A 20,018-nucleotide genomic window follows, 5' to 3' on the forward strand; every position below is an offset into this window, starting at 1 on the left:
CGGGGAAACTAAAATTCTGTGGTAGAAAAGAGGTAGGAGCTGTCTACTGGAAATACAGAATTCTTGTGAGTTTGAGGAAACTATCACTTTGGTCTTAGCGAAACAGACAAATGGAAATGTTTTATGTGGTTACTAACTGGTTTTAGATGTATAAAGGTGTAAATACAGTGTGCTGATAAATTTTGTAAAGGATGGGTCAGCCGGAGCTGCAGAAGTCGGAGCAGGGCTGACGTCAGAGGTGTCACGCTGGGATTGGTCCGCATGACTAGAAAGTAATATGTGCAGATTAGTGTGTTAGCAAAAGCCGTGAAAGTATTGGTTGAAAGTGATTGTGACATATTCTGTTCTGATTGGTGCATTAGTGTGAACCGCGCTGTTATAGGCTGGTGTAGTGAAGCAGTTTGCGGAAGAGTGTGAGATTGTTTGAAAGTTAGGAGACAATTAAAAAATTTGAGTTTTACTATGGAGAAGAAAAAGAAAAACCTACATGGTTTAAGAAATTGAAGAACATGTTTAAAAAGGACAAGGAAATAGTTACCAGAGAGGGAAAATTACTTCCTCCACCTAAAACGCCTGCATTGTACATGATGACAAAATATGGCTCTCAGACCTGCATATGGTTAGAAAATTGGGCTAGCTACACTAAGAATGATGGAGTGTTGGCATTTCCAGAAGTAGGTTCTTTTAGTACTGCTGTGTTACGAAATTTGAGAGAGAAAATGACTTGGGGCCAGATGTAGGTAAGTATATTTTACCGACTCATAAATACCGAATTTTACCGATTCGGTATTTATGAATCGGTAAAATAGAAGGAGGGAGATTTAGGTAAATTCGGTAATTGAATTACCGAAACTGTAAAAATCGGTATTTACCGAATCGGTAAATACCGATTCGGTAATGCCCATTGATTCCTATGGGCCTTGAAGCCTATAGGAATCAATGGGCAATACCGAATCGGTATTTACCGATTCGGTAAATACCGAATCCTGCAAGGGTGCAGGGGGTGTCACTTTGACACCCTCTAGCACCCCAAATACAGGCATGTGTGCCATGTGGCACACAGACATGCCCTAAGGGCATGTCTGTCTGTCACATGGCATAGGTGTGCATGCACAAATGTGCATGCACACCTGAATTCGGTATTTTGCCACCCAATTGGATTGGGTGGTAAAATACCGAATCTGTAAGGCCTTTGGGACTCAGAAGAGTCCCACCTACATCAGGAAGTTACCAAATCGGTAAAAATACCGATTCGGTATTTTACCGATTCGGTAAATTTACCAATTCTGTAAATTTACCGAATTGGTAAAATAGGGCCCCTACATCACAAATACCCATTTACCGGTCGGCAAATGGCCACCTACATCTGGCCCTAAGCTTGAACCGAGACCTAGACCAACTCAATTTGAGGCATTGACCGATTGGGAAGATGAAACGCATGATTTGGAGCGAGAGAGATTTGAGGAGTTCAGAGGACCTAAAGGTAGATTGAGAGGTTTGTGGGGAACGACTCATGAGAGTAGAAGCGGAGATGGAGAAATGCTGATATGTGTGATGGAATGTATCCGGTAAGAACAGTTGAGGAAATGGTAGGATGGAAGTGTATGGAAAAGAGGAATAATATGGAACCAGGGAAAAAGAGTTTTGGGGATAGTGAGACAGAGGGATGAAGTGTTGGAGGAGATATTAAATAGAAGACCCCCTCCGTATCAGCCGAGTCCAGTAGCAGTGACTCCAAATGCCCCACCAATGGAGACCAGATTTACTGGCACGCCAAGACGATTTTCTGAAAATAAAGGTAGTACTGAGAGAGAGGAACTGAGATATGATTCTAATGCCCCATCAATGGAAACCAGACTTACTGGTGTTCCGAGACGAATTTTAGAAAATAATTTTAGAAAATAAAAATAATGTTGAGAGAGAAGAATTAAGGTATGATTCAAATGTTCCGTCAATGGAGACTAGGTTTACTGGTACTCCAAGACAATATTGTGAAACTAGAGGCAGTATGGATAGAGCAGAAAGATGAATTGAAGAAAACCCAAGTACGTCCGAATATGTGCGATCTACTAATGAATTGACTGAAAAGATACAGGAACTCACTAAAAATATAGGGGCATATTACCAAGCAATAGCGATAATTATCGCTATTGCTTGGTTAGAGACAAAAATTTACCGCTGAGCTGCGGCGATTTTTACTGCAAATAAATCTTGGTATTACCAAGGTTTATCGCAAATGCGATAAAAATCGCCGCAATGCATGAATATCGCTGAAAAGTCAGCGATATTCATGCATTACCGAGCTAATGCTCTTAGCCATGTTATCCACCTCCCATTGGATAACATGGCTAAGAACTGCTCAGGGCAGGTGTTAGCTTTTGGAGATATTCGTGCTTAGTGCGAATATCTCCAAAGGTTGGTAATAGGAGATAGCGATGTTAGCGACTGTTTTCAGTCGCTAACATCTTGGCACACCCACTTTGCATGTCATTAGTGATAAATATCACTGACATGCAAAGTGGGGCCCAAGATGGTTGCTATCTCCTACTAGCTGTCGCTAACTGGTGTTAGCGACAGCTAGGTAATAGGGAGATAATTTTATCTCCGCTTTCTTGGCTTTTAAAGCCAAAAAAGCGGAGATAAACCCCCTTGATAATATGCCCCATAGAAGCTGTGACTGTCCCAGTAACAATAGGTCCTGTGATTCTGGTGTTTGAAAATCAGAAAATAAAAGAACCATCATTAACTATACCTTTGAATCCGAGTTTACAAAAGGTATATCCAGATTTATCTGAAGTTAGGCATACTATTCATATGACACCGCCTGATTTGCCTTTAATCAGAGTCTCCCATATAAGTTCCCGATGGGTGTGGAATCAGATTCTGCGACTCCTGAAAGGAGTTTAGAGAAAATTGATTTAACGTAAACTCCTGTAGGACCGACTGAAAAAGAATTAGGTGATTGGCTCAAAACGTTGAAATTAAAAGATCAAGAACCTACATTGTTAGATGTGGTCAGACTCAAAATTGACATGGAAGAATTAATAATAGGAACAATTGGAACAGATAGATTAAAAGCATACCAAGATGATGTATCAATGTTCATGTGTAAAAGCATTACATGGAAAGCTAATAATCTGCATGACCAATTAGAGGGATTGGCAAATGAACTTGATGTAGACTTTGCAAAGATTAGGACATTACAAAAGCCTTGCAGAGTAGATTTTACTGAAAAAGATATTGACAATATGAATACTGCCGGAAGATTAACTCAGATAAAAGAATTGATTGTGTTGCTGAGGAAGTGGGGAGATGTGGAACGATGGAAGAATAAATGGACCAAGAAAAGAGAAGAAATTAATGACAATACATCATTAGGGTTTCCAGTTAGAGAACAATAGCCTGTAGCGAATGAGTTTCCTATGAGAGAAATACCAGGAGGAGGGAATGTGCTTGTTCCCTGGACTAGACAGGATATATTGTCATTTACAAATGATTTTCCTAGGTTACGGGAGAAACCAGTGGAATGGTACCGACAAGTGGATCGATTTGTAAAGGTCTCAAAAGTGTTATGGGAAGATTTAGACGGGTTGTTTGACAGAGTAGTACCAGCAAATTTATGGTCTGAATGCAAGATTTCTGTGGATTGGCCAAAAACAGAGTACAAAAGAGATTCAAAAACTGGTGCTCCAGCACCTGAAGTAATGCGGAAATATGAACAGGTAATAACATTCTTGAAGAATAAAATTCCTCCAAAAGAAACAGATTGGGTGAAGATTGACAGGACATTGCAAGAACCCAAAGAATCAGCACATTCATATTATGAAAGATTGCTGTTAGTGTTTAAGCAGTACAGTGGATATGAGGAATTGAGATAAAAGGATATGAGTCATTTTGTGTATCGATTTGTCTTTGGATTGAGACCAGAGATAGGGGATATGATCTGATCAAGCATAACTTGATGGGTTGGCAGTCATGCTCTGTCGATGAAGTGTTGAGGCATGCAAAATATTGTAATGATGAGATTGAAGTTAAGCAAAGAAAGCTTAAAGAGAAAGCCATGTTAGCACAAGTGAAAGTGGCTGAACATCAAGTAGCTCAATTAGAGAACAAAAGTCATGATGGAGGTCAAGCGAAAATGAAAGGGAACCTAAACAAAGGAAAAGGTATGGGTAATTTAGAAGAGGCGAAGAAAAAGTTTCCATGCTACAATTGCGACAGGTTAGGGCTTTGGAAGAACGAGTGTAAGTTTCCACCAAGAGTTAATCCCGAAAATACATAATTGAATCCACAGGTGCAGAATAAGTTAAATCAACAGTCATCGCCACAGCAACAGGTAGTTACCCAGCAGAGTCAGGTGCCACAACCACCACTTCCACACAGTGTAAATCTACAGAAATACAGTGCAGAGACAGGATTCTTCGGAGGAGAGCAGGTAACAGGATCATCTAGAGTGAATGTGAGTCCACAGTATTGGATTAAGGAAGATGAGAGTGAGTCAGATGAGAGTTATTGACGGTGCCTAGTAGAGGGAGAAGAGTGCTTACTTGGCGCAACTCTAGAGGTAGATCAATCTGGTCCTTTAGTGAATGGAAAGGTGAATGGTGTAAATGTAACCTTCCTATTGGACACATGTGCTACCCGTTCTACTGTTAGATCAGTAGAAGTTCAAAATCTTTCTCTCTCAGGAGACTTTATGCAAGTAGTAGGTGTAGCGAATAGGCAGATTAAAACATCCCTTACTGAACCAGTTGAGGTTGAAATATCCAATTTCAAAGATATGCATTGATTTGTAGTATGTGATAGTAGTCCTGTTAACCTTCTTGGTAGGAACATACTGTGCAAGATGAACTGTGACATTTATTGTTCACAAGATGACATTGAACTCCAAACTCCAGATGAATATAGATTATATAGAATGACCATGTCAATGATAGATTCAGAACAAAATAGCATGTTTCCTGTATTTGACAAAGAAAAGATACCTGGCAAATTAAAAAAGACAGTCAAGAAAGAGGTGTGGGATTTCACAGGAGAAGATATTGGAATAATGAAAGGTGTGGATCCTGTAAAAGTATCTGTAAAAGGAGGAGTGAGCTACCCAAATATTCCTCAGTATAGATTGACAACAGAAATAATTGAAGAAATAACCCCTGAGATAAACAAAATGATTGAACAAGGAATTTTGAGAGAAATAATAAGCAGTCCATGTAATTCACCTATAATGGGATTGAAAAAGCCTAACGGAACATTTAGGATAGTACAGGATGTACGAAAGGTTAATAAAATTGTTGTCCCATGCTGTCCTGTTGTGCCAAATCCAGCAATGATCCTGTACCAAATTCCACATGATGCAGAATGGTACACAGTCATTGACCTAAGTAATGCGTTCTTTACAGTTCCATTACACCCCGATAGTCAGCCAATATTTGCATTCCGGTTTGGAGACCGTATTTTGGCATGGTGCTGAATTCCTCAGGGGTATACTGAGAGTCCCTCCATCTTTAATCAGCTGTCATTGGAAAGTTTAAACATGCCTGGAAATTCAGTATTGGTTCAATATATTGATGACCTATTGCTTGCACCAAGATCTAAAGATGCATGTGTTTCAGATACCATTGCATTACTGAACCATTTGGCAGAAGGAGGACATAAGGTGTCACCATCAAAATTACAATTCTGTCAGAAAGAAGTGCAGTATCTAGGTCACACGATTTCCCAAGGAATCAGACAAGTCACCATAGAAAGAATCAGAATGATACAGGGAATGAAACCTCCTAAAACTCAGAAACATGTGAGAATGTTCCTAGGAATGGTAAGTTATTGTCGACAATGGATCAGTGGATTTTCCCTGATAGCAAAGCCATTACAGAGACTGACAAGAGCAGATGTGAAAGACCCCATAGTGCTAAATAAGACAGAAATGGAGGCCTTTGAACGACTGAAAACCAGTCTATGTGATGCACCAGCATTGGGTATGCCTGATTATGAGAAAGAGTTTGAACTGTATTGCAATAAACGAGAGGGATGTGCATCATCAGTTCTATTTCAGAGACATGGGAAAGAGAGAAAGCCAATTGCATACTTCTCAGCTGTATTGGATCCAGTTGCCAAGGCATTGCCAGGATATCTGAAAGCAGGAGCTGCTACAAGTGTGAGTTTGGAATACTGGGGGACCTCTACCGCGACAGCACGCTGGTCCCATATGAGACGCTGGTGGAGGAGGAGAGGCTTCCCCCTGGGGGTTCCTCCTGCACCGATCTCTGGTGGCGAAAATGTCAGCCAAGTGGGGGGACGTGGCGTCGGAGCCTGAGACCCATTTAACCATACAATATCTGCAGGTTATGGGGCGGAGTAGGCACCTGGTGTGCTGGTTTGCGGAGTCATTGCGGATACACACAGGGGTTAGTCTAGCGTCCCTCAGGGCCAAATGGGAGCAGGACATGGGTAGGGCGCTAACTGACAAAGCCTGGGGCAAAATCCTCCAGAGTCCAGTGCGTATTCCCAGAAACCTTCGGTTTCGGCAAATACAGCTCTACATAGTGCATAGGGCCTACCTCACCCCTGCGCTCATTAATAGATATTTTCACTGCGCGGGTGTGTCCTGCCCCAGGTGCGGAGAGGTGGATGCGGGACTTCTCCACCTTCTATGGAGTTGTCCCAGGCTGACCTCCTACTGGGGTGCAGTGGGAGCGTTACTCAGCAGATGCACTGGTCGCACCATACCCTTGGAGTGGCCAGAGTATATACTGCACCAGTTTCAGAGACCGCCCAAAGACAAGGCATCTTCTCGCTTCTTGGACCTAGGGTTGGTGGTGGCCGTACGTCTCCTCATGAGGCGTTGGAAGGCGCGCGACCCACCGACTACGCAGGCATGGACTTCTTCACTTCAGGCGTGGGCCCGGGCGGAGTGGACGGCAGTGCGAAGGGAGGAAACGGTGGGTCTCAGGAGGGAGCCAATGGCAGAGCGGTGGTAATGCATGTTGAGTGTGCTACAGCGAGCTGGGGAGACAGGAAGCGCAGGAGCAGTGGAGGGTTGAGGGGTATTGCTGAAAAGACCGGGGTGTGCTGTGGGGTGTGTTCCAGTTTGACTTGCGAATTAACTGGCAACTTAGCTTGTGAGGGCGATTGGGCTCCTGGAGTGCATTACGTTCGTGAGAGGAGTAAGGAAGCGTGCGGGGCGTGGGGGGAGGGGTTGCCCTGGATGCGTTGTTTGGGGGGGGACCAGTGGGTATAGGAGTTTTCCTGCAGCTGCAATTGTTTCTAGGTATATTCCGTTCACTGTTTGGTTTTCATTGTTTTGTACACGGAAAAGTCAATCCTCTGCGCATCCCTAGTGCTGAGAGGAACCACCCTCATCTATGCTGATACACAGAGACTCAGCGAGTGAACATCTATGGACTTGCCTTGGGGTGCCAGCCCCGGCAGCACGCATTAAGCTAGTGCGAGGAGGTGGGTAACCTTGCTATTGATGTGTGTACAACTTATGTCCCATGATTAACAGCTGCAGGGACTGTCATGGCACGCCTGATTTGCTCTGATGTTGAGCTGTTAGAGTGGGATAAGGGCAAGTCCGCCGCCATGTGTTGTTTATCATGGTATTGTTTCTTCAACAAATGCTAATAAAAAATATTTGACCCAAAAAAAAGTGTGAGTTTGGAACAGAGCGAAGGCATAGTGATGGGATACCCTGTGAAGGTATATGTAGCTCATTCAGTGGAAATTCTCCTCACTAGGACTAAGACACAGTTTCTTACAAATAACAGGATGACAAAGTATGAAAAGGTAATTCTGGGTGCAGATAATGTGATAATAACACAATGTGTAAATGTGAATCCATCTACATTGCTACCTGATGTCATGAATGTGGAGGTGAAAAATGAAGTTGATCATAAATGTTTGGATGTTCTTGAGCATTGTACCAAACCAAGACCTGACATTAAGGATGAGCCATTACCTTAATCTGATTATGTAATGTTTGTAGATGGTTCATGCTTGAGAACAGAACAGAGTGCTCTGAGTGCTGCATATGCTGTATGTACAGTGGCAGATGTCCTGGAAGCATCTTGTCTGAAAGGAATTCGTTCTGCTCAAGTAGCGGAGCTGATTGCTTTGATTCGAGCATGTGAACTGGGAAAAGAAATCAGAGTTACCATAGTGACTGACAGTCACTATGGTAACTCTGATTTCTTTTCCCAGTTCACATGAGTTTGGGGTTGTCCATGATTATGGTCAACTATGGTCCCAAAGAGGTTATTTAACTTCTGCAAGATCCCCCATCAGAAATGCTGAGTTTATGAAAATGTTGATTGATGCAATCAAGTTACCTAAGAAAATTGCTGTTGTGAAATGTGCAGCTCACAAGAAAGGAGATGATTATGTCACCAGAGGCAACCTCTTTGTTGACTCTATTGCTAAATGCTGTGCTAAAAATCTTGCATCTATAAATCGGGACAGAAAAGAGGAACATGGTTCAAGTCCTTTGATGCTAACAACAGTGGTTGAGACTTGGCAGGAGGTAAGACCAATGCAAGAGGAAGCAAGTGAGTAAGAAAAAGACATTTGGTTAAAAGCAGGATGTAGAAAAAGAGAGGAGGATGAAATTTGGATTTACAAAGATGAAAGGCCAGTAATGCATGATAGCATGATCTCTAACATGGCCCGAATGGTCAAGCTCATGTTGGGAGGGATGCGATGATAAGACTGTTTAGGCAAACCAGGTACAATCCCAAATTCAGGATGATCGCTGAGAGCCTTTGTCAGAGATGTCTTGTTTGTCAGCAGATAAACCCAAGAAGAAAAACAGTTGGGAGTTTGGGAAGCATAGGACGGGAGGGAGGTCCATTTACAAGAATGCAGTTGGACTTCATTGAATTACCACCCTGTAATAAGCTTCGATATGTGCTTGTGATTATTTACCTGTTTTCTCTGTGGGTGGAGGCCTTCCCTACCAGACGAAATGATGGAGTGACTGTTGCAAAATTATTGTTAAGAGAGATCATTCCATGTCTTGGTTTCACAATAACGATTGAGAGTGACCGAGGAACTCATTTTCAGAATGAGTTAATACAGATGATTTGTGAGGCACTGGACATTCATCAGAAATTACATTGTGCTTACAGACCAGAGGCTTCTGGGGTAGTTGAGCAGGTAAATGGAGCAATAAAGGACAGAATTGCAAAAATGTGTCTGCCCACTGGACTGAAATGGCCTGATACTTTGCCACTTGTTCTGATGACCCTAAGGAGTATACCTGATAGAAAGACAGGATTGAGTCCTCATGAGATTCTGATGGTAAGAGTGATGAGACAAGCATTTATGCCAGTTGATAAACTGTTGACTATTAATGATGATATCATACTGAATTACTGCAAGAACCTGTCTGACATGGTAACTTCTGTGTTCCATCAGGTGTGAACTGAGGCAAACTCAAAAGAGAAACATCCAGCTCATGATCTAGTCCCTGGAGATTGGGTTCGGATAAGAGTACACAGGAGAAAAAACTGTCTAGTTCCTCGTTGGCAGAAGCCAAGACAAGTCATTCTGGTTAGCACCACTGCAGCTAAGTGTGCTGAAGTAAAGAGATGGGTACATGCAAGCCACACAATCCGTGTACCTGAGCCTGTGAATCCTCAAGAAGAAGCAGAAAGCACAACTGACTCGGATTCTGAAGCTGAACCAGACAGAAATCCAGATACTGAAGCTAGACCTGTTCATCGACATCTGGATATATCAGATACAAGCTCTGCATCTGAAGGAGAAAGTGAAGTCATTGAAGTACCAGATTCTGAAGATCGACCTGAAAGTCGAGATCTGGCAAGGTCTCATGCCAGTGTGAAAACTGATCAAAATAAAGATAAAACTGGTAGTCAGACAAGTGCTAAAGGACAGTTTGAAAGCGCTGGAAGCAGGAACGTAAATCTTGAAACTGGTGAAAAGGAAACAACTCACGATAAGGATGAGCTTCCAAGTACGAGCTATGGAGAGGTTCCTAACAGAGTGAAAGAACTGACAAAAGAAAAAACAGATTCAGTGAATGAAACAGACATTATAAAGTTCACCATAAAGGAAACTGATGAGAAATCTGAAACTGAGTCTGATGCCTGTGAGGATGAAACTCATTTAAGGAGGAGCTCAAGAAAGAGAGCTTGTAGTGGAATGTGGTACTGTTGAACCTGAAAACAAAAGACCACGTAAAGGAGATAATTGGCCTAAGGGAAATGATGGACTAAAATTCAAACTGGTTAACAAAGCTAAAGTTCAAGAAGATCAAGTAAATGAAATAACGAGTCAGAAGTATTTGTTGGGAGAAAAGATAGAGATTTTGCAAAGGTCAAAAAGAGTAAGAAGACCAAATCAAACATACAAGTCACCTGAATGGTCGTATGTTGCACTGCCTCCAATAAAGGAAGTCAATAGCAGTCAAGAGAATTTAGATCATCAAAGTGAGGAAAAAGAAAGTGAGTGAACTGAAACTTAAAAGAGACAAAAGAGTACCTAAATTGAGAAACCAAAGATAGATATAAAAAGGTGAAAGGAACAAGATTGTTGATTTTGGATGATAAAGACACTTTTAAGTGCAAAAGGATTTGAAAAAGACACTATAAGGTCAGAAAAGATTGTAATAAACGCGGTGTAAAAAATAAAAATGGCTACTAATGATGTACAAAGATTGAAATGTACTATTTTTAGAAAATGGTGTAGAATGTGGTTAATATGCACAGGGTTATTAATGTTGGTATGGTTGATATTAGCTATTGTGATTCCTTTTAGGCCTGATTTTGAAAAAGCAAAGGCAAATGAGAGTATGAAAGAAAAGACCTATGAGTCAAAGAGTGAAAATTAACATGTATACAAACTAGAAATGCATCAAGATAATTCCATAAGTGACTATTCTAGAAACACATTTTCAAAGTTATTGTCTGAATATGTGAGAACAATGGATGCCAGTGATTGTTATGTTTGTGTGAAATTACCTGCATCTGTATCAGAGGTGAGACATATCACCACCTTCCATTAGCATATGGGGTTACATGTAGTGTGTTAGCTAGTCTGTTTTGCAAAACAGGTAAATTAGAGCACTATTATTCAAATTCAGATGATGTTTTTGCAAAATTGAAAGAGGTAGTTGGACTGAACAAAATCAAACCTGTGAAAGTTTTTGGAGAATATTTTTTGGAAACACAAGACCTCACCTATGATTATGCGTTCAAACATAATTTGACTTGTAAAATGAGAAATGAGGAGAAAGCTTTTTTGGACATGGTAGAGGAAAGGAGAATCTAATATAAAAGAAAAGAAAATGCAAAGAAATCTAAATCTACAATGTGGACATTTGAGGATGACAATATTGAGGGACATAATGGGAATGTGGCCATAAGTATAGATACTCCACTATTAGGAAAGCTATGTATTCGAAGAGACAGCACTGTGTATGATAATTATTTTGTGGGAGCGAGTCAATGTGAAGATACATATATTATAAAAGGGGGCTGGGGATTTAAAGGAGGTAATGATCCAGTTTTTCCTGGTATCTATTTCTTGTGTGGGAAGAAAGCTTATTATAGATTGCCTGATCACTGGTATGGGTCATGCTATATAGGCCTGGTCTTCCCTAAAATTTTTCATGTAGATAGAGGAACTAAAGGAATTCATGAGATAGGTAAACCTTTAAGTCGTAGAAGAAGGAAAGTGTGATAGAAATAATAGCTGATGTTTTTAGAGCATTGATACCAGCAGTGGGTATATTTTTTAATGCAAACAGAATTCGGAAATTGTCAACGATAGTAGATTGTTTATCAACAGACACTGCAGGGGGATTTTTAATGGTAAATACAGAAATGGTTGCTATGAGAGCTATGGTGATGCAAAATCGACTTGCCCTTGATATCATTTTGGCAAAAGAGGGAGGAGTTTGTGGAATTTTAAAGGTACAGCACTGTTGTACCTATATTCCTGACAAAAGTCAAAACATTGAAAGGTATATTACAAACCTTACAGAATTGCATAAAGAAATTATACCACTGGAGGTTGATGGTGTTCTTGATAAACTTGGTAAGAGTTTTTCAGCTGTTAAGAAATGGGTTTATGAAATAGGTAGATCAATAATAGGGAAAGTATTAATTCCAGTAACAATAATGATAGTAATATTCTTAGTACTAAGATTAGGTTGTAAACTTAGAAAAAGAAGAAACCTTAAACAGTCTATAAAAAAGAAAATTGAAGAAAGCAAAGAGAACATGAAATGGGGGACATTGAAATGGAAGAGTTTAAAGAGAAAATGTATCAAGATAGAAAGAAAATGGAAGATACCAAAGTGTAAACCATACTAATTTTGGGTTATTTGGTGATAAATCACCAAAGAGGGGAGTTGATAGAGCGAGGGTGAAAACAAAAATGTTTGTATACCCCTCATGAAGTCACCTTCTCATAAACATACTATGTATTAATTGTGTGGTTTCAAAATTAACCAACGTAGAATAGAAAGCACACACACAAATACACGTGGGATACTAATTTGCTTGTGTTGCAAACCGTAATACATTAATTGTGTGAAACTGTCTTACTAATATAGTGCGCAAATGCTATAATCCAATGAAAGGCTATGCATGTATGCTTCTTAAAGGTTTAATTGTGGCAGAAAGGATGGAGAATGGTAAGAAAACAATGCATATACGTGGCTTCTAAGCTAGGTAACATCTAACAGGGTGATCTTAGAATGGGGGAATGTAAACAGAAGGGCTTTACTTCGAAATCTAACGTTTAATTGTGTTTGTTTCTATGATAGTTCCCGTTGTGGCCCATGCGGCCTAGTAAAACATGGATGGTTTGCAAGACTCCAAGAGAATGTCTTTCTACGCATGCACGACTGTGCTCGAGAAATGTGCAAGCAGTCTGTGCTTGTGTGGCTGGTGACAAGGTCAGCGTGGCCTGAAGAGCAGAATGGTGCCAAGTTAAGATGTCTGTGTTGTGAACCTGGTAAAGTTCAGCAAAGTGACAAGTTAAAGGAACGGGTGAAAGAATGCAATAACAGACAATTGGAACTTTATTGTGCTTAGAACTATGACTAGGCGGAAATATGGACAATGAGATGAGGTTATCCTCATCCACCCCTCAAATGGACCAATGAGAATTTTGTCTAGATAGTTAGGGCAAAAGGGTATAAAAAGAGGTCGTTTGGAAGAGAGAAAGAGCTTGCTTTTGAATTACTTTTCACACCACGGCATGCTGTCGGACTGATCGATTTTTCCTTGGTGCAAAGACTTTGACATTTTCTTGACCTTAACTTTTGAAGGGTCGAAGTCCTGATGGGTGGTGAACATCGAGAAAGAATAGAGAGGCTGTTTTAGGGAACTTTGCTGTTCTAATCCTGATTTCCATTGCCGATAAGATTGGTAATATATCTTTGACCTATTTTTCCGAACTATTCTGCTAATAAATGTAAACTATTTGAATTAATTTTCTCTTTCTTTAAATGATAATTAAAATGTTTAATTGAATTAGAACCAAAAAGTTTAATAAAGTAAAGTCATGCTAGGAGATCCAAAATTTAAAATAAAAATTAAGTAAATGGAGAATTAAGTTGGTCTTGTTGTCCATTAGTTAACTTTTACTAGCTGATCCATTGACCAAACAGTAGGGTGTCTTAAATGTTTTTCTCGAGAATGAAAACCATGGTAAGATCTAATAAAATGCATATGTACATAATGTATAGAATTTAGATTAAATAGATGAAGTAGGACACTCTGCTAGTCTAGCAGCTCATCCTCTGGTTTTCACTGATCTTGGGAGCAGGGTGATTTGTGTGAATGAGTGACTCACGGTGTTATGGGCCTGTCCCGGGGGCTCAGGAAGGATTGGAGGTTCGACCACTGGAGCGGGAGGGGCCGGTTCAAAGAGAAACACTGGATCCTTAATTAAAGGTTTTAAGGAGGGCTTTATTGCTATATATGTTTTCTTCATGAACAAGTAAGTAGTCTTTAGTCTCTGGGTTTCGCTGAATGCCGCGGTGCCTTCTGGTCGTGGAAGTCTTTATCTTGATACGTCTCAACAACAGGATTCCACGTGGTACCGGAAAGAAAAGGAAATCAAGAGAAGGCGAATTACTGCCTGCACTCTGGTTGGACACATACAAGGACCGGGAGTGAGGGACACGCAAACCCAGTGAAGTGCTCCAATTAACTTATGGGAGTGACGGAAGGTGCTCGTGCTCAGGTAAGGGTTTGGTTGCAGGAAGTATTACGCCGGGGGCTGTCTCCGCCTCCCAACCCAACCCGCGACCCGGCCCCGTACCTCTTTGAGCCACGCTCCTCCCGTGGGCGCGTGGCAGGGCGACTCGTCCGACCGTTGGCCTCCTGGCTTGTCGTTTCCGTCTGCTTCTCTTCCTGGACTTGGTTCCGTGCTGCTCTCCTCGATCTCCTCCTTGGGGAAAACGCCGTCCGTCTTCGATGCCGTGCTTCCTGCTTTTGTCGTCACTAGGGGCGTGACTCCACAATCCCAGCCGTCGGCCTTAAAGGAGCCGTATACATTCACACCTGATGGCCATTCCGTGTCGGGGTCTCCTTCCTCCTCATGCCACGTAGAAGTCTGCGGCTGTTGAGACAAGACGCAAGGTGAAAGGGGGGTGGCGCACCACCAGTCTTTAAATTCAGATGTCTCTTGACAGTCAGACCCGTGACACACCTTCCCCCCTGGCATCTCCCGATCGGGGAGAGGAAACACCCGGGATAAAAAGTCTGCATTTGCATTGTCTCTTCCTTTGCGGTGTTGCACAGTAAATACATAGGGTTGTAAGGACAGAAACCATCTCAACACCCGGGGGTTGTGACTACTGTTTTGGTGCATCCATTTCAGGGGAGCGTGGTCCGTATGTAGAACAAAGGGCTTGCCCTCCAGGTAGTAATGCAATTTGTCAATTGCCCATTTGATTGCCAAGGCCTCCTTTTCGATGGTAGAGTATCGGCACTCCCTGGGGAACAATTTCCTACTGATGTATAGGATCGGATGTTCAACGCCTTCTTTGACTTGTGATAGTACCGCACCTATCCCCTGATTAGAAGCGTCCGTGGACAACACAAATGGTTTGCTGTGATCCGGAGATATCAAAACAGGAGCCGTTGTCATCGTGGACTTAAGACGGTGAAAAGCCTGTGAGGCCTCTTCCGATGGGTTACTAAATTCTTTGGCCTTGACGTCTTTGCGGAGCAGATTGGTTAAGGGTGCTGCTAACTCTGCAAAGCCTGGAATGAAGCGCCTGTAATAACCTACCAGGCCAAGAAAGGCTCTAAGGTCCCTTTTGTTATTGGGGAACGGAACTGCTGCTATCGCTCTTACTTTTTCGCTTTGGGGAGCGATGGTTCCTTCACCCAACACGTAGCCCAGGTATTTCACACTTTGAAAAGCTGCTCGCGATTTTCTTGCATTGATGTGTAGACCTGCTGTTTGTAGGGCTTCCAGAATGGTTTGTAAGTGTCTTAAATGTTCCTTCCAGTTCTGACTGTAAATGACTATGTCATCCAAGTAAGCTGAACTAAAGTGTGAATAAGGTTGTAAGACTTTGTTCATCAGGCGCTGAAATGTTGCCGGGGCGCCGTGTAATCCGAAAGGCAGGACGGTGAACTCAAAAGCACCTTCATCGGTTACAAATGCTGTTTTCTTTCTATCCTCCTCCCGAAGGGGGACCTGCCAATACCCCTTCGTGAGGTCAATGGTGGTGATGAATTTGGCGTCTCCAATTTTTTCAATCAAGTCATCGACTCGAGGAATCGGATACGTATCAAACTGCGAGACAGCATTTAATGCACGAAAGTCCATACAAAACCTTTTTGAGCCATCAGGTTTTGGAATTAGAACAATCGGGGATGACCAAGGACTCTGTGAAGGTCGTATGACTCCCAATTCGAGCATGTCCTGCACTTCTTTCCGTACAATCTCTTTTCTTGCTGCTGGAATTCTATATGGTCTTTGTTTTACCACTTCCCCCGGAAGAGTTTCGATGCAGTGCTCTGCTAACTCCGTCCTTCCTGGTAAGTCGGAAAACACTGCTGTATACGGGGTTAGAGTCTCTGTTAACTCCTGCTTTTCCTGTGGAGTCAGCTCGGGGTTAACCACCAACTGTTCTAGAGTAGAGTCATGTCGGACATCCATCTGCCCTACGAATTGTCCCACCCGGGGTAGAGGTCCCAACCACTCTTTCAAGAGATTGATGTGGTAGATTTGTGTTTTGTGAGGGGCTACTCGGAGTCTATAGGTAGTGTTTCCGATTTTTTTCCGTGATCTGATATGGGCCTTGCCACTCATGTTTATTCTTGGTACTGATGGAAGGCAGTAACACTAGTGCCCATTTTCCTACGTCCAGGGATCTTAATCTTTTACCTTTATCAAAAGATTTCTTGTATCTCTCATGTTGATGCTCCATGGTTGTATAGGCGAGTTCTCTTAATTTACCAAGTCTAGTTCGGAGCTGAGAGGTGTATTCCAACATGGATTTTTGCTCCTGGGACGTTTCGTTTTCCCACAACTCTTTGGTTATGTCTAGGAGACTCCGGGGCATCCTCCCATACAGTAACTCAAACGATGAGCATCCTAGGCTGCTTTGCTTTTGGGCTCTTATCACATAAAGAGCGATAGGTAGGAGCCGATCCCAGGCGGGCCCTTCCGCCGTCAGCATTTTCTTTAGGGTTTGCTTCAGAGTCTGGTTGTATCTTTCCACCAAACCATCCGTTTGGGGGTGATACACCGAGGTTTTCAAGTGTTTTATGTCCAAGGAGGCACACACCTCCTTCATTAATTTTGAGGTGAAGGGAGTCCCCTGGTCGGTCAATACTTCTTTAGGAAAACCTACCCTGCTGAAAAGTTCCACAAATTTTTCAGCGATGGCTGCTGTGGTAGTGTTCTTTAAGGGAAAAGCCTCCACAAATCTAGTGGCATAGTCCACGATTACCAATGCATATAGAAAGCCTCTTCCCGTCTTTGGTAGGGGCCCTATCAGATCCATGCCCACTCGCTCGAAGGGGACACCAATTAAGGGCATCCTTTGTAGGGGGGCAGCCGGAGGGCGCTGTGTGTTTCTACGTTGACAGATCTCGCACCGGGCACAGAATTCTTGAACATCTTTGTAAATACCCGGCCAATAGAAGTTACGCAGGATACAGTCAGTGGTTTTTTCCTTGCCGGCATGTCCTGCCATCAAGTGGGCATGTGCAAAGAATAGCACTTGTTCTCTGAAAGATTGGGGAACCAATAGCTGCATCTCTGCTTCTTGGTTGGCTTGTCTGTATAACAAATCGTTTTTGATCAAAAATCGGGGAAATACTGGAGAGGTCTGATTGTCTGAGCTATGGGCGATTTCCCAGGCGTTGAAAAGGGATCTGTCTTCAGTCTGGGCAAATCTGAAACTGCGATCAATAACCCAGGGTTCGGGGGACAGGTAGGATGGTATATGCACCCCACTCCTGGTTGTGGAAAGGTGTTCCTTAAATAGGGACAGGAATTCTGGATTGTCGGTCCCCAGGATCATATCTTCAGGTAGGGAATCAACTACCCCTACGCTAACAGTACAGGGGTCTCTGTCCTGCGGTGTTAGAGTGATGGAGGCCATGGGGTAAGGCTTCACGTCCCCATGGACGCACCTGATATATACGGGAGTTTTATGATTCATCTGATCCGGGGTTACGAACCTGGACTGTACCACAGATTGCCTGCACCCTGAGTCTAACAATGCTTTCAATTGGAACCCATTCATTTTTATACTCACGTAAAACGTGCTGCCCATTTCGGCGGAATACATCACAGTCCGGGGCAGGTACCCCACCTCCATGGGTTCCTCATGGTTCTTCCTTTTGGGACACATCCTGGCTATGTGGCCCCACTCGCCACATTCGAAACACTGAGGTCCTTTTGTTGGAGGAACCATCATACCGGGAGGTCTGTAAGGTCGGGGAGCCTCAAGTACTGGTTTTGGCCTTTTGTCCGTTTTGATGATAGGAGTTCCTTTGGAGTTTTTTTCTGGCTCCCACGGTATAGACTTGGGTTGGGCCCTGGCATATTGAGATGCCATCTCAATGGCTTGTTCTACTGTCAGGCCTACATGCTGTTTGAGCCAACGCTGGGTTGCATATGGTAACGCCTCCATAAACTGCTCTACATAGATTTTATTCAGTATTTCTTCTTTGGTACACACATCAGGGCGAAGCCATTTGTCAGCCGCCATTTTTAGTCTGAAGAACAGCGTTTTCGGGTTTTCCCCAGGAACCCCTTTTTCTTTTCGGAAACGTACCCTATAGGCCTCCTGGTCCAACCCTAGATGGTCCAGTATGACCATTTTAATAGTCGCATATGGGGTTGTCCCCAGGGGATTCGCTGCTTGATAGGCAGATTGGGCTTCGGCAGTCAGGAGAGGGGCGAGAAAGAACGGCCATTTTTCTTCGGGCCAGCTCATAGCCCGAGCCGCCCTTTCAAAGTTTACCAAAAATGCGTCAGGATCCTCACCGGGTACGTATTTTTGGAGGGCCATCCCTGACGGATGTGGCGTGTGTACCCGTCCTTCGCCCGTGGCCGCTTGTTGGACAGAGGGTATGGACTTAAGACCCTCTACGTGTGCGGTCATTGTTTTAGTAAAAAGTTCTCGGTCCGCTTGGGCAATGGACAGCTGGTTCTCCACGGCCCATCCTAATTTCTCCTGCCCTTTTATGAGGTGGTCGATCAGGGTCTCCATCTTGATCTCTCTGATGGATGATGAAGCAGATCCCACTTCTGACACCAAATGTCCCGGGGGCTCAGGAAGGATTGGAGGTTCGACCACTGGAGCGGGAGGGGCCGGTTCAAAGAGAAACACTGGATCCTTAATTAAAGGTTTTAAGGAGGGCTTTATTGCTATATATGTTTTCTTCATGAACAAGTAAGTAGTCTTTAGTCTCTGGGTTTCGCTGAATGCCGCGGTGCCTTCTGGTCGTGGAAGTCTTTATCTTGATACGTCTCAACAACAGGATTCCACGTGGTACCGGAAAGAAAAGGAAATCAAGAGAAGGCGAATTACTGCCTGCACTCTGGTTGGACACATACAAGGACCGGGAGTGAGGGACACGCAAACCCAGTGAAGTGCTCCAATTAACTTATGGGAGTGACGGAAGGTGCTCGTGCTCAGGTAAGGGTTTGGTTGCAGGAAGTATTACGCCGGGGGCTGTCTCCGCCTCCCAACCCAACCCGCGACCCGGCCCCGTACCTCTTTGAGCCACGCTCCTCCCGTGGGCGCGTGGCAGGGCGACTCGTCCGACCGTTGGCCTCCTGGCTTGTCGTTTCCGTCTGCTTCTCTTCCTGGACTTGGTTCCGTGCTGCTCTCCTCGATCTCCTCCTTGGGGAAAACGCCGTCCGTCTTCGATGCCGTGCTTCCTGCTTTTGTCGTCACTAGGGGCGTGACTCCACAATCCCAGCCGTCGGCCTTAAAGGAGCCGTATACATTCACACCTGATGGCCATTCCGTGTCGGGGTCTCCTTCCTCCTCATGCCACGTAGAAGTCTGCGGCTGTTGAGACAAGACGCAAGGTGAAAGGGGGGTGGCGCACCACCAGTCTTTAAATTCAGATGTCTCTTGACAGTCAGACCCGTGACAGGGCCCCACCAACGAGTGAAGTGTGATAGCTCCTGGGAGATATAGTGATGGTTCAGAGGCTTGTTTTAGAGTAGCGCTGGAACATCAACAATAACAATCCCCAAAGCAGTGTCTTGAGCAAAGATACTTTGGTTTTGCTCTGGATAAGTCAGATTTCAATCTTGATTTCACGAACATAGTTATTGGTCCTGTTCCTGAATTCACTATATTAAAAAGTAAGGAATCACCCCTATATGTCCGGTCTATAAGTCCAGAATGAGTATTTACTATACTAATCAGTGCTTTAAATTAAAATATAGAAGTACAGGTACTCACTGGAGTACCAATCTGCTCCTGAGACGTGTCGATACTCTTCGATTAAATTCATTGCCGGAAGATTACACTTCCAGCAACGTTTCCTGGATTTCAT

The 20,018-nt window shown here is 43.3% G+C and overlaps 1 protein-coding gene across 1 annotated transcript; it reads right to left on the reverse strand.

The window, feature by feature from the left end:
* Positions 1–14,238: 14,238 nt before the first annotated feature.
* On the reverse strand, positions 14,239–18,892 carry LOC147722528 (uncharacterized). Its single transcript, XM_086967323.1, has 2 exons — positions 17,756–18,892; positions 14,239–14,592 (listed from the first exon to the last, which is right to left on the reverse strand). Exons 1-2 carry the CDS (start codon positions 18,890–18,892, stop codon positions 14,239–14,241), a joined length of 1,491 nt encoding a protein of 496 aa, XP_086823449.1.
* Between the last annotated feature and the right edge of the window lie 1,126 nt (positions 18,893–20,018).

The sequence above is a fragment of the Lissotriton vulgaris genome, chromosome 4_1 (genome assembly GCF_964263255.1).
Source record: "Lissotriton vulgaris chromosome 4_1, aLisVul1.2, whole genome shotgun sequence".
Taxonomy (NCBI): Eukaryota; Metazoa; Chordata; class Amphibia; order Caudata; family Salamandridae; genus Lissotriton; species Lissotriton vulgaris.

What these genes read in the sequence shown, in the direction of transcription:
- LOC147722528 (XM_086967323.1), bottom strand. Translation starts at nt 18,892, where the DNA reads ATGAAGAAAACATATATAGCAATAAAGCCCTCCTTAAAACCTTTAATT. An exon ending in AAATGGGCAGCACGTTTTAC is followed by an intron (nt 14,593 to 17,755) that starts GTGAGTATAAAA and finishes TTGTCTCAACAG; the next exon opens with CCGCAGACTTCTACGTGGCA.